The sequence below is a fragment of the Scardinius erythrophthalmus genome, assembly GCF_964197995.2.
Source record: "Scardinius erythrophthalmus genome assembly, chromosome: 1".
NCBI lineage: Eukaryota > Metazoa > Chordata > Actinopteri > Cypriniformes > Leuciscidae > Scardinius > Scardinius erythrophthalmus.
Window position 1 is genome coordinate 51,969,054 of NC_138221.1, and position 14,715 is coordinate 51,983,768.

Below are 14,715 nucleotides of genomic sequence, written 5' to 3' on the forward strand. Positions count from 1 at the left end.
CTACGAGTAGGAGAGGTGGGATCCGTTGGAGATGTGCGATGTCACTGATGTACTCCGACTCAAACCCCCGTCCCCGCCCGACCCACCGGCACCACCGCCCGAGGCGGTTCTCCGAAGGGGACCTGGACTGTTTCTCAGAGCCATCAGGCTGGGGCCCCTCACAGCCAGGCTCTCGCCCCTTCCACCATAGCCACTCTGAGAGGAGGAAGAGGAGGAGGAGGACTGGGGAGAAGATGTGGAAAGTGAGATGGGTGGAGGAGGAGGTGGTGGAGGGAGGAGAGCAAGGGATTGGGAAGAGCCATGGGATGAAATGTGATGCGAGTGGCCATGAGAGGAGGATGAAGAAGAGTGGTGACCACCTCCTCCTCCTCCTCCTCCTCCACCACCTCCCCACTCCCTCTCTCGGTTGTCGCGGTACAGGTGTGGCGTACTTTGGTGGTGGTAATGCTGCGGTATGTAGCGGAGGTGATGATGCGAGGACGACGATGACGATCCAGACGAGGCAGAGGAGCGAGAGCTCGGGAAGCCACGGGCACCCATTCCCTCTAAATCCCTCTCTCGATCTCTCTCCCGGCTGGAGATTTGCTCCGCTCGGCTGAAACCGGCTGTACTGTTCTGACTTCGCCAGGAGGGCGGCGCCGCTGAGTTTTGGACGCCATGGCTCCACTGACTGCCTGAACGAGGCACAGGACGGGACGGCCAGCCCCCAGGGCCGGAGGAAGGAGGGTTGGGGTAGCCCTGATTGTAAGCCTCAGCAGGGATTCCACTCAAGGCCATGTTACTGAAGCCCAGACGCATGCTCTCCGAGTCAAAGGACTCGATTTCTCGAGCTTGGTGCTCGAGCAGAGCCCGGATTCGCTCAGAACGCTCGTTCTGCAAAGACAACATCTCCTCCTCGATCTGAAAAAACAAACAAAAGGGCGACAGAAAGAAAACAAATTAGAAGACACACTGCATGTCTTTTGATGCTCATTATAGTATCAGTGTCAGCTTACTGAAATTAATAGTGAGTTGAGTTTCTGGTGACTTTGTACTATTTGAATAATGAGTTGTTGCCTATGTAAAGCATTTCAAATCAGTCACTTAAAAGGTAAATTTTCACGTCAATATGATACAAATGTTTTTGCAATTAGTCTAATACTTACTCTATTTTAATGTTTTAAAATGTAATTTATTCCTGTGATGGCAAAGCTGCATTTTCAGCATAATTACTCCAGCCTTCAGTGTGACATGATCCTTCAGAAATCATTCTAATAGGCTGATTTAAGTCAAGTCAAGTTTATTTATATAGCGCTTTTCACAATACAGGTTGTATCAAAGAAGCTTCACAGTATTAAATTAAAATAATACATCAATGTTTGTTTCTAGTGGAAAACGTCCACGTTTGGTAATGCTGATCAATAGTATTGTTGATTGATTGATTAAATTAAATAAAGTATCCCCAATATCCCCAACTGAGCAAGCCAAAGGCAACAGTGGCAAGGAACCGAAAAACTCCATCAGGTGACCTAATGGAGAAAAAAAAACCTTGGGAGAACCCAGGCTCAGTCGGGGGCCAGTTCTCCTCTGACGTTTATAAACTAGAGGTCGGATTTAACTGTAAGATTAAAAATATTATATGAATGCCTGGCTGAAGAGATGCGTCTTTAATCTAGTTTTAAACTGGGAGAGCGAGTCTGAGCAACGAACAGTATCAGGAAGGCTATTCCAGAGTTTTGGAGCTAAATGTGAAAATGCTCTCCCTCCTTTGGTGGACCTAGATATCCTAGGTATGACCAAAAGCCTCAAATTTAGTGATCTTAAAGAGCGCGATGGATTATAGGGCGATAGAAGATCCGTTAAATAGACTGGAGCTAAGCCGTTTAGGACTTTTTAGTGCTCAAGATTCTTATTATCAATATTGAAAAAGGTTGTGCTGCTTAATATTTTTGTGGAAACCTTGATACTTTTTTTATAGAACAGCATAAAACAGCATTTATTTGAAATAGGAATCTTTTATTACATTATAAATGTCTTCATAACATCTTCACGGTCACTTTTGATCAATTTCATGCATCCTTTCTGAAATGAATTAATTTCTTTAAAAAAAAATTAAAATTGTATCTAACAGATCCCTAACTTTTGAAAGGTAGTGTAAATATTACAGCAGCTCATTAGGGTTTTAGAACAGAGCCATCATAAAACATTCCTCACTTATATTCACTCAATTTCTCTCTCTCACCCTCTGCTCAAGAAGAGCTCTCCGTATAGACACCCTCTGCTCCAGGTCTTTGGCCTCTCTCTCGTGTTGTGTGTCTGTGTGCATCTTTATTTTGCTCTGATAGGCATTAAGCAGCTCCAATTCCTGCTGCAACTGCATGCGCAGTGCTCGGTACTCGTCCTCCTGCGTCTCGTCCAATCGTAACTGGTGGGAAAACAAAAAGGTGCGATATCAGTAGAGAAGCAGCCAATAAAGAGATCTGGTCTGACTTGGAGGTTTCAGGATCTGTTGATTAACCAGAAGTAGGCAAACTCCCAAAACCAGTCAAAAACATTCCCCATCATATTTCACCTTAAAATTAAAAGAAATACTGAATTTATTTAAGGACCACTAGATTTTTCTTTTCATTTTTACATTATTGTAATGAATTTTTTGTTTTGTTTATTAATAGCATTTGTTAACTGCCTTTATTTTATGCAGATAAAAAAAACAACAACATAAGAATATCCAACTGAGAATAAAAAATTATTCTTTTGATTTTGGGGTGAAGCGTGATTTGGACATGTTCTTGTTTTGTTGAGATTGACCCATGCATGTAAATGTATGCATACATTATACTCCAGTAAAAACAAAACAAAAAAAACAAAGCATTAAAGATGGTCTCTCCTTGCCTTACTCACAGCCTGTGTGGACAGCATGTCTCTGATGGAATGGTCGTACTGTTCAGCCAAGATGGCCAGTTTACGTGTTTGCTCCTCTTTGAGTCTCTTCAGTACGGTTTTATGCTCTGATTTGGGCGTGGTCTCCAGCAGGTGGTTCCGCAGGGCTTTGTATTGCCGTGTCTGAATCTTACAGGTGTCTTGGAACTGACGTTTGATCTGTAGCTCTTTCGTCTGAGAGAACAAAAAACAAGAAACATATTTGAGCACTCAAGTCACTGCAAGTCGACATTCAAAAAAACCTTCACCTTCGGATAATTTGTTTACTAGATTTTGTCTTAAGAAGAAATCATTCATTGATCACATATTCGACCTTTCTCTTGAACATGAATAAACCAATCTTGTCATTCTTTCATATGTTTATGTTTTCATCACACTTTGTTCTAATTCACCATTTGGAAACAATAAAATCAAAATGGATAAACCGCTTATAATACTGGATCTCTACATGGCAGGCAATGAAACGCACCTTTCCACTAATTGGTCAACTAAACTCCAAACCGTGCCGTCATTAGTTGTTCATAAGTTCTACGCAACAGAATAACAGTCATCCGCTGCTACAGTTGTACGAATTCTTAAAGCGTTTATTGCAACTGAATTTCATCTCTTTCTCATCAAACAAGCAGACTAATGAATGGCTTGACACAAACTGTACCGGGGCAGAGCCTAGACAAGGCTTTCTTCTGTGTAGACATAAATTCACCAATGCGTGGTGTGAAATTAGTTCATCCCATAAATATTAATTTACTTTGCATCTGCACCCACAGCCTACATGCAGCCCTAGCCTACATATTTGGTATACTGCTTGTTTTATTTAGCTGAACTACTATAAAAGTATGTCTGGCAAAGCTGCGCGATGCACGGGACAGCGCAGAGCAAATGCTACATTGATGTGAAGCGCAGATCAGTATCAATTCAAGTGTACACTTTGAACTATAAAGCCAGAGATGAAGAGTATTTTTATATTTATTGCCATCACTGTCAAAAATTAACTTTCCCTATAAGGGAAAATATTTGCCCTTCAAATTGATTTTTCATGGGTATTTTTACCAAGGATTTTTTTTCTAACCTTATTAAATATGTATGTAATCTTAAATGTTAAATTCTTAAATTGAGACAATTGAATTAGAATCATATGACACCAATCATATGACAGGCTGTCACCAATTAAATCTGTATCAACAAGTCATCTTTGCACTGAAGAAGTGGCAAAGTAGCTGCATCTGAAGTTGCTTTTAGATGTATTTACGGTTTAAAGGTATAGCGGAGGATTTTCTTTTTCCGGGTGGGTAGTGTAAACTATTGGTCCACCTAAGTGTCAATCATTCTGGTGATATGTTTACGTAAGGCCGTCGTACGTGCTCGTCCCTTAGTTTTCGCTTTCTGCGCATGCGCACTTTCAGGTGTTTATGTGTGGTGAGCTAGAGCTCAGCCATTCATTGAAGCTCGCCGTTTCACCGGGTCCTTTGAAAATGTCTGAGGGTCGCAAGAGAAAAAGTTTGTACGAACTGTATGAGAAGAAGAGAAAGGCCTCAGAAGAGAGAAACAAGATCAGAGTGTTTTTGGGAGATTGTTTCACACGATGGCGTGCGCTGAAAACACAGGTTGGGCTTCCCACTGATGCCTCAGTCGCGAAGTTTCTACTTGACAGGTAAAGTTTGGCATGCTATTTGGAGAAAAAGTGCAAATCTTCTTTTGGAAAGTAATCTTGTATGAGTGATGCCGACAGCAACTTGTAAACAGAGCGTGCACGAGGAGAACCTCGCAGCTCGCACACGTTTAATAGGCGTTCCCTATCGGGAGCAAGTAGAGTGTTGCGCATGTGCATTTTTTCAAAAAGTGGAGAGGGCGGTTCTTATCTAAAATTCGGAAAGATCCTCCGCTATACCTTTAATGCTGGGGCAGAAAATGCATTTACACAGCAATTGCATAATGTAATGAGAATAATGTCAGAACGCAGATTTATTTAGGAATAAAAAAAAATCAAGCGGCTGGATATACAAGTCATTGAATCACTCACTCAACAGATTCGTTCAAAGACTCAGACTCATTCAGGAATGAAATACCAGTCTGTGCACCTATGCTCGCACAACAGTTCTGTGACTTTTCTTTGGAAGTTACATCAATTAATACTTAGTATTAATAAATAAACTCGGTGTATTGCCTAAAACAAAAGTTATGACTGCTGCATTGACACAAAAAATATACTGGTCATGCTTCCCTACAATTTAAATGCATTTGCTCTGCACTGTCCAGTGCATTGTGCAGCTTTGTCTCACAGATTTTAAGAGTTGGCCAGCTAAATAAAACAGGCAGTGTGCTGAATAAGTAGACTAATGGGTAATGTGGGAGCAGATGAGAGAGGTACATTTATATTTCCGAAATAAACACTTATAATAGCACCTATAATTTCTCTGGCATGCATAGTTAGCCATAGCGAACCTATGTCTACACAGAAGAAAGCCCTGTTCATTCCACTGGTTGTTTGATGAGAAAGAGTTGAAACGTAAATGCTTTAAGAAACCATACAACTTTAGCAGCGGATAACTGTTATTCTGTTGTGAGGAACTGATAAACAACTGATGACGGCACAGTTTGATGTTTATTTGACCAATCAGTTTCATTTCCGCCCATGTAGAGATCCAATATTCAAGCTGTTTATCCATTTTGGATTTATTATGTTTCCATTTGTTAAATTAGAACAAAGTATAATGAAAACAAAATATGAAGGAAAAAAAATAAGATTACTTTATGTGCATGAGAAGGGTCAAATATGTGATAAACAAACGGTTTCTTTGTTTTTCCATTTTGAAGACAAAAACAAATTATGCAAAGTTACATGCCCCCTGGTGTGTTTTACATCACTGGAATGTTTCATCAGGTGTAGGGCCATGGCCACTTAGACAGTTGGGTTTAACAGAAGCCCTTTGTGGAATCTAATCCTTGCAGCTGCCAAAATTAATATTTTCTAAACAGAAATCAATTGGTGTACAACAGAGTTATGTGGCATTAAGAACTGAATTCAGAATGCCCTTTAAATTAAAAATTCAATTCAATTTGAATTTATGTAACATATAATGCACTATTATTCTCATCATTTGAAGAAAGTAAAATCAAAATGGGACAAAAACACCCCACCAAGCACGTAAAAGAAAGCTATCCCCACCTTTAAGCTTTTAGGTTGCTGGCGGACCTCCACAGCGTGTTTCTGACGGAGTTCCTGCTCACGCCGCTTATTATACTCCATCTGATTGGCCAGTTCGCTCTGATGCTGCGTTCGGATCAGGTCGGCCCGAGTACGCTGAACCAGTGCTAGCTGCCTGAACTCCAGCTCCTGAGTGGACTCATGATGTCTCAACAACATAGCGCACTCCAGATCCTTCTGGGTTTGACGCTTATTCAGGTCCTACAGGGACAAATAAAAACAAAAAGGATGGATTATTATTATTATTATTATTACTGTTATGCATAGAAAGAGATTAATAGATAAAAGGGCAGAAAAGTGATTTAGAAAGCAAAAAAGAAAGGGAAAAGCGCACAATTACTCATGTGGGTCTCACCTCTCTAAGCAGGTCCTGCTCCAGATTGTGTCTCGCGAGCAGCATTTTCCTTTTATACTGTCTGCACTGCAGCTCGTAATACTGCCTTTGTCGCCGTAATAAAGAAGCCTCTTCTTCAGCCTGGATCTGCTGCATACACTCCTTCTGCCTCACCAGCCATTCCTGCTTCTCTCGCTTCGGTGTGGACTGGTTCTCATTCAGCTCCTGTTGCCAAGGGAAAGGATTTTAGGGTGGCAAAAGAAAGTGTTACGTGTGTGGACGTATTTGTAATATGTGTTGCGTACTTGCTCTCTTTCGCAGGCTGCACTTTTTTTTTTGGGCTTCACTAGAATTGTGATCTTTTAGTGCAGTGGTTCCCAAACTTTTTAGAGTGGCATATACCCTGAGGCATTTAACATGAGTGAGTCAGAGTCATTCATTCAGTAACAAAGCAATCGGCTGTATTTATGAATGGGTAATTGAGTCGTTGACTCTCACGAACGATTCGTAGGCGCAGATTCGTTCACTAAACACTGCTGTGTGTTGTAGTTCTGCTGTGGCTTTTGTTGGAACTTATTACGTTGCAAAATAGAGAAAACAATACTGACAATACTGTTTAAAATGTACATCACTTAATGTTATCCTTTTGTTTGTTGAAATGTCATGGTTGCAATCGTGTGGGTGTTTGGAAAAAACATAAAAATGAAAAACTAGAACACATGATGTTTTTGTAACGAAGAGTTTGAGTCTTAAATCAATCTCTATGCACAGTCTGTCTATTCGTTCATGCTAGTATCCTCACTTTTACAAAGGAGGCCTACTTTGTCGAGAACAGCAGTATTGAAGATTAGATTGAAGATTACAGATTGACAGCAAAAGATGAGGTAATTTGATTAGATGCCATGTATTTACTGCATTTTGCTTGTTAGAAATACATGCTTGGTTTTAATGTTATTTTAAGGTGGGGTAGAATTAAATGAAGGGCAAAACTCATATTACTCCAATTCGTACCCCAGTTTGGGAACCACTGTTTTAGTGAATTTTCTCATGTAAACATGTACAACCGAAGGCAGTCTTTTTCTATCAACTTAGTGAATGAGTTGCGTAACTGTAAGAGAGCGTGCGAACGCAGAGCGTGTTCTTCTCTTATGTTACTTTTTACTCTTAATTTGTGTAAATATTTTCTTTGGATTTGGAATCCGTTGGAAATTTTGCTTTATTTATGTTAGACAGGGAGCACGGTAAGGGGCCGTTCACACAGAACGTGTTCTTCCATTCCAATGCGCTACTTTTACATTATTTTTCTATGTAAACACAACTAGAGGGACAAGCATGACCGTTGCTTTCACGTCTTTTGCAGCATCTAGCTAAAAACAGCTTTTAAAAAACGCGGCGCTCAAGTTAAAATCAGTTCAACTTTTAAAAAAGCACCTTTTTCTAGACTCATCTTTTTTCGTTCCACTGACCTGCGCCAATTTTGTTGCTTTTCTAGAAAAGGGGATTGAAGTGACCATCAGTTTTTTCCCCCCATTATATTTATCATTATTATTTATTTTAATTAATTGTTACATCATCTCCTACCCCTAGGCAAACAGGGAGGTTTGTACCAATATTGTGCTGTTGATGAATATTGTGCAAATCAAGTAATTACTTGAATTCATAAACATGAAGCTCTGCAAAGAGTGGACTCTTTGAGGGTGTACCTCCTTTAATTGCTCCTTGCGTTGCCTGTACTGCCGTTTCTGGGAATCCAGCAGGCCGTTGAGTTCCTTCTTCTGCTGGTTCAAAATGTGCTGCTGAAATTTCTTCTCTTCTGTCTGCGCAGCTTTAATCTGAAAAAAAAAAGAAGAAAAGAAAAATGTCCACCAGATAAATATGTATAAGCAACACTAATAATACATATAAATACATACACAAATGTTCAAAGGTTTGGGGTCAGTATGATTTAAAAAAAAAAGAAAAGAAATGAATACGTTTATTCAACAGGGTTGCATTAAAATGGTCAATAGGGACAGTAGACAATGTCACAAAAATTCAAAGAATCCTGAAAAAAAACAATCACTGTTTCCACCAAAATATGACAAAATAAATGTTACTTGAACAAAAACAGCATATTAGAATAATTTCTGAAAGATCATCATATGACAATAAAGACTGAAGTAATGGAAAATTCAGCTTTGCCATTACTGAAAGAAAAAATATTTAAATAGAAAAGTTAGTAATAATAATAATAATACTACATTTTATTAACTGTCACAATAGTATCGTTTTACTGTATTTTTGATCAAATAAATGCAGCCTTGTTGAAAATAACAAGACTTCTTTAATAATAAAAACCTTTATAACTGTTTCTTTCTTTTTTTTTTACTTAAAAAAAAAAAAAAGTACTTTTACTCTAAAAGTACTCTACTCCCTTTCTGATAGTGAAATTGAAATCAGAGATTATATTTAAACATCTTTCACCTAAAAGTCCCATTCTTGCACATCACAAGACTAATATCATCATTATCATTTTTCTTAAACCCCTCACCTCTTTTTCCAGGATGGCCTGATGCTTCTTACTCAGCTTGTCTGCTTCACTTCCAAAGTTGTTTCTCTGGGTCTCCAGCTCTTTGTCCAGCCTGAGCTGATGTTCATCCATCTCAGACTTGAGTTTGTTCTCGAGAGCCAGCAGCTGTTTCTGGTGCTGCCTCCTCATGCGCTTGTACCCGGACATCTGCTCCCTCAGAGCTGAGCCCTGCTCATGCTCCTGAATCTGACGGGTCACCTGGAAAGAAAGGGATAGAGAAGGTTGTCTATCCCAACTTCAGATCTGAAAAAACAGAAGAAGAAAAAAGGACTCATCAGGTCATCCAGATGCTCACCAGTGAGGCTGTGCGGATGGTAGCAAAATGGTCTCGGTTTCTGTGCAACCTCCTCCGAGTGGCCGACGACGGCTGCTGCTGCGACTCCATCTCCGGCTGATAAGGATCGTCGTAAATATTATCACGCGTCTGATGAACAAAAACAAATGAGTTGAGAAAAGGACGATTTTTGAAGATTGTGTGTTCTTCGGCTTTGATTACATACAGTGGGGCGGTGTATAATAGAGCTGTTAGAGGTGACAGTCTGTTCTCCCTCCTGCATCATGGCCATCTCAGCACTGTCGTCCGAGCCATCGGCCAGGCTGTTGACTGAGGAACTCTGGGAGCTGGCGCTGATGGACATGGAGGGCACAGACTGAGAGCTCTCCATACTGTTCACCGTGCCTGTCTGCAGGAGGTACTGCTCTGCTTCCTACACACACACACACACACACACACACAAAAGAAAACATGTCATAATCTTTTCCTATTTTCTGTAGTTTAGAACAATATAACAAAAGAGCAGAAAATGGGCTGAAGATGTAGATTGAAGGATCAAAGAAGAGAAAGACAAAGGTTGACAAGCCTTTGGATGTACCTCTTCTTCCTCTCCTCCTTCCTGTGTGGGGCCATTGAGGGTTTCCTGAAACAGGATCTTCTTCATCTTCCTGTACTGCAGGTTGTCCAGCTCTCGCACAGCGTCTTTGGTGCGCGTGATCAGATCCATCACTACAGAATGAGGGCGCTCTCGACATAGGAAATGGTGCTGCGAAGGGAAAACATCGTGTGAATCGTGTGAATAACCGGTTACATTTGTCATGCAAATAATTGCTATTAATGATTTAATTGCCCATTTTGTCACATGCTGTATAAGATTACTAATACACATACTACAACTTAAAATGTGATTAATTAGGAATCCAGTGTGAGCTATTAATAGCACTGAAAGTGTTTAAAGGGTTAGTTCACCCAAAAATGAAAATTACCCCATGATTTACTCATGGTAAACTCATCCTAAACTCATCCTAGGTGTATATGACATTCTTCTTTCAGACGAATACAATCTGAGTTATATTAAAAAAAGTGTCCTGGCTCTTCCAAGCTTTATAATGGCAGTGAATGGCTGTTTCTGTTTTGAAGTCCATCAAAGTGCATCTATCCAACATAAAAGTGCTCCACACACGGCTCAGGGGGGTTAATAAAGGCCTTCTGAAGTGAAGTGATGCGTTCGTGTAAGAAAAATATCCATAATTAAAACTTTATCAACTTAAATAACTAGGGCTGAATGATTAATCGCAATTTCCATTTAATCGCACTTAAACCGATTTGGTTTATCGCGATGTTGAAATCGCAAAGGCCGCAATTATTTTTTATGCGCAGTTTGTCATTGATGTACGGCTCTGTAAACGCTGCTCCATCTGAAAGCACTGTGAGTTTGAGTCACTTATAACGTGCATTTGAAAAAGCAACACGCGTCAAACATCTTTCCAAACATGAGAAGCATTTATGAACCTTTTGTACAAAAAGAGACAATATTTAATAACATGCAAACTCCAAACTCACTTCATAACGACAGTTGATCATCCTTCTGTGAGATGATGTGGCTTCTTACACCGAATAAGGCAGTCGTGTGTTTATAAGTCATGTTTAATCAAAGCGTTTCAATCCTCTGTTTATTCAGCTACAGCGACGGGGATTTCCATAGACAGTAAAAGAAATGGACACAGCGACCCCATTGGATTCAACGGAGACAAGTGAAGTCAATTAGAAGCACTCACTTCCTGATGGCCGAGCGCACTGCGCAGACTCAAACTGAGCTTGACGACGTAGATGTGACGTGAGCAACCCGTCTGTCTTCTAGTAGCTGTGCCAAGAGAAATCTGAATCATTCTCTTCCGAAACTTGCAGAGACGGAGAGTGTGAGTAGGAGCTGTCCATGAGCTAGGAGCAACTTTTGCTAAGTATTCTGATTAATTATTTTTTGTCATTTTGCCTCCACGTCCCCCCGATTGCCCGTGAGCTTCTCCTCCTGTCCGTACGGTAATTCTCTACTGTGCAACAGAGACTCGCGTGGTTATGACGCAATCGTTAGCCTAATTTTACAAAAATTGCTTCTACGGGGCCATAAAAGAAGCTACAAGGTAATGAAGCCTTTTATACATTTTTCGTGTTTCTTTAGAAATAAATAATGGACAAATGGAGTCTTTAAACGCCTCACATGTGAAGTCATTCGCTGTCAAAGTGACGCCAAAATGAATGGGAGTAAATGGGATGCTAACAGCAGGTGGGGGTCCGCTAGCCAATGGCGGCGCCCGGGGTACCTTCAAAATAATAGAAAACCCTGCCCCCCTGGGGATTTCCTGGAATGATGTGCATTATGGTACTTCTGCGGCGGGGCATATTTGGAGTGTCTGCGCGAGAGCGCCCTCTGTCGTTCAGATGGAGCAGTAGTTACTACCGATCAGCCGCACTGCACGGACAAGCTGCACAGAAAATAACTGCAGCCTTTGCCAAATCACGTGCGGTTTCATAGAGCTGGTAAGTCCCGCCCCTTCCGCTAACCCCACTGGACCTCTAGGTTGAAAAATCGTCAATGCAAGTGAATGGGAGAAAATAATTATTTTCTGGTCCCGTTTGAATTGTGCCATGAATGTGAACATATGTTGTCTTGTCTGTGAATTTTTTATATAACTTTTCGTGTAAAGAATGCTACAATTTAGCGGGTAGAAGTTTGATACGGTTAGACTTTGTGTGAGAGCACTTTGTGGACTACAACTCTTCGCTGCTTTCGACGCGTTTGAAACGTCACCACCACTCGCACACGGACACTAGCTCACGGATCCCGCTAAACATGGCTGTGTCTTTGGTGCACTTCACCGCCTTCTTTCAGGGAGAGGACAAAATCGTTGAGGTTGGCGAAAACCACGGGTAAGTCAACTTTATGGGGTGACGTCACATAGGCGACATGTAGTCTTTCTCGTTATGTCTTTTCCACAACTGCTAGCCAAAGAATCATACCATATACTGTCAAACTCGTAACATGAAAAATTATATAAAAAATTCACAGACAACATATGTTCACATTCATGGCACAATTCAAACGGGACCAGAAAATAATTATTTTCTCCCATTCACTTGCATTGACGATTTTTCAACCTAGAGGTCCACTTGGGGTTTTACGGATGGGCAGGACTTACCAGCTCTATAGAGAGAGCGCAACGCGTCATAATCTGAAGACCACGCCCACCGGGGGGGAAAACAGTCCAACGGTCTCCATTGACTTTGCATTGTGAGAGGCTGCCTCCTTGTCATTTCTTGCTTCTAACAAAAGACAGAATAATGCCTAAAAGCTGCTATGCGACAAGGTGTACAGCAAACAAGCTAAGAAACCCAGAAATAAGTTTTCATAAGTTGTCGACTCCAAAAAAACGAGCATTTGAGGACATAAAAGTGGATACAGGCTGGAACGAATGGGTAAATTGTGGGATCCTGACACTCAGTATGCACTAAAAATACACCACGTGTGCAGTAAGTTAAACATTTGGTCACTGGTGAGTCAAATATCCAAATGTCAGTTTTATATATTATATTTCTGTAAGATAAACTATCCTGTGTTGCCAATTATGGTCTCCTCCAGCGGGCGTACGTTAGTTCTCAGAGTTTAAAGAGACACGTGACGCTTTGTCTCAACTGCCTGTATCCACTTTTATGTCCTAAACACTCGTTTGTTGGGGTCGAGAGCTAATAAAAACGTATTTCTGGGTTTCTTAGCTTGTTTGCTGTACACCTTGTCACACAGCAGCTTTTAGGCATTTTTCTGTCTTTTGTTAGAAGCAAGAAATGACAAGGAGGCAGCCTCTCGCAATGCAAAGTCAATGGAGACGTTTTGATTGGTTTCCCCCCGGCTGTGGGCGTGGCCTAAATGCGCTCTTTCTCTATTGCAATTAATTGTGCAGCCCTAAAAATAACTTGCTTCTGACAGACGGTCGTACACATTGATTTACAGCGAAAGAGTAACCCTTGACGAACAAAGTAATGAACGCGGAAGCAAAGAGGATAGAGCAAAACAAAACACCAGTCACGAATTTTTAAAGAGAAATAAGCAGAGGCAGAGGCAGAGGCAGAGGCAGAGGCAGAGAGAGAGAGAGAGAGAGAGAGAGAGAGAGAGAGAGAGAGAGAGAGAGAGAGAGAGAGAGAGAGAGAGAGAGAGAGAGAGAGAGAGAGAGAGAGAGAGAGAGAGAGAGAGAGAGAGAGAGAGAGAGCTTTTAGGCATTTTTCTGTCTTTTGTTAGAAGCAAGAAATGACAAGGAGGCAGCCTCTCGCAATGCAAAGTCAATGGAGACGTTTTGATTGGTTTCCCCCCGGCTGTGGGCGTGGCCTAAATGCGCTCTTTCTCTATTGCAATTAATTGTGCAGCCCTAAAAATAACTTGCTTCTGACAGACGGTCGTACACATTGATTTACAGCGAAAGAGTAACCCTTGACGAACAAAGTAATGAACGCGGAAGCAAAGAGGATAAAGCAAAACAAAACACCAGTCACGAATTTTTAAAGAGAAATGTCGGAGGAGCTTGAGTTTGTTGCCCAGCCCTGTTTGTTTGAACCGCAAGAGGCGTCAAAGCTTATGCTACTCCTACATCCAACGTCATACATCGTCAAGTGTTACTCTTTTGGCGCAAGTCGACTTGCGTAGGCCGTCTGTCAGAAGCTAGTCTATAAAGTTTTAAATAAGAATATTTTTCATACACGAATGCATCGCTTCACTTCAGAAGGCCTTTATTAACCCCCCAGAGCACTTTTATCATGGATAGATGCACTTTGATGGACTTAAACGGCCATTCACTGCCATTATAAAGCTTGGAAGAGCCAGGACATTTTTTTATATAACTCCGATTGTATTCTGAAAAGAATAATGTGATACACCTAGGATGGCTTGAAGGTGAGTAAATCATGGGGTAATTTTCATTTTTTGGATGAACTATCCCTCTAAGTAATGTATACTTTTTTTAACGCCACCAAATTATGGTTTTATTGGCTTAAGAAAATGCTGATCAGATGTCATTGATGGATAAAACTGTTCACATAACACTAACATCACTGCTTTTTTTAATACTTTTTACCCCAGCTGCAAAAATACACCAAACTTAGCATGTATGTTCTGGGATGAATGGTTGCTTAGCAGCTAGTGGTTGAATTTATTTAAAACAATAAAAACATGCAACAAAAAATAAATAAATCCAAAACTGGCTAACCCATTTGAGATAAAGACTCGCAATATCTCATGGGGTTTGCCATGAAATCTTTTTCAATTTTTGACATCCAACAGAAGCCATTTCTATATTCCAGTGGAGCATAAAGTGCACAATAATAGAGGTTATTTCAAACTAATAACGAAAAGGCGATTATGTAATGAC

General features: G+C 40.7%; 1 protein-coding gene across 1 annotated transcript in view; it reads right to left on the bottom strand.

Moving 5' to 3' along the window:
* The window catches only part of taok2a (TAO kinase 2a), a gene marked incomplete at its 3' end in the record, with an annotated part of 28,673 nt that continues 13,958 nt past the window's right edge, over positions 1–14,715 (bottom strand). Inside the window, 10 exon segments of the mRNA XM_081386324.1 lie at positions 1–900; positions 2,222–2,404; positions 2,881–3,093; positions 6,086–6,325; positions 6,480–6,683; positions 8,162–8,290; positions 8,989–9,225; positions 9,323–9,451; positions 9,528–9,734; positions 9,900–10,067. Of these exon segments, the coding sequence (XP_081242450.1) occupies positions 1–900; positions 2,222–2,404; positions 2,881–3,093; positions 6,086–6,325; positions 6,480–6,683; positions 8,162–8,290; positions 8,989–9,225; positions 9,323–9,451; positions 9,528–9,734; positions 9,900–10,067 (2,610 nt within the window).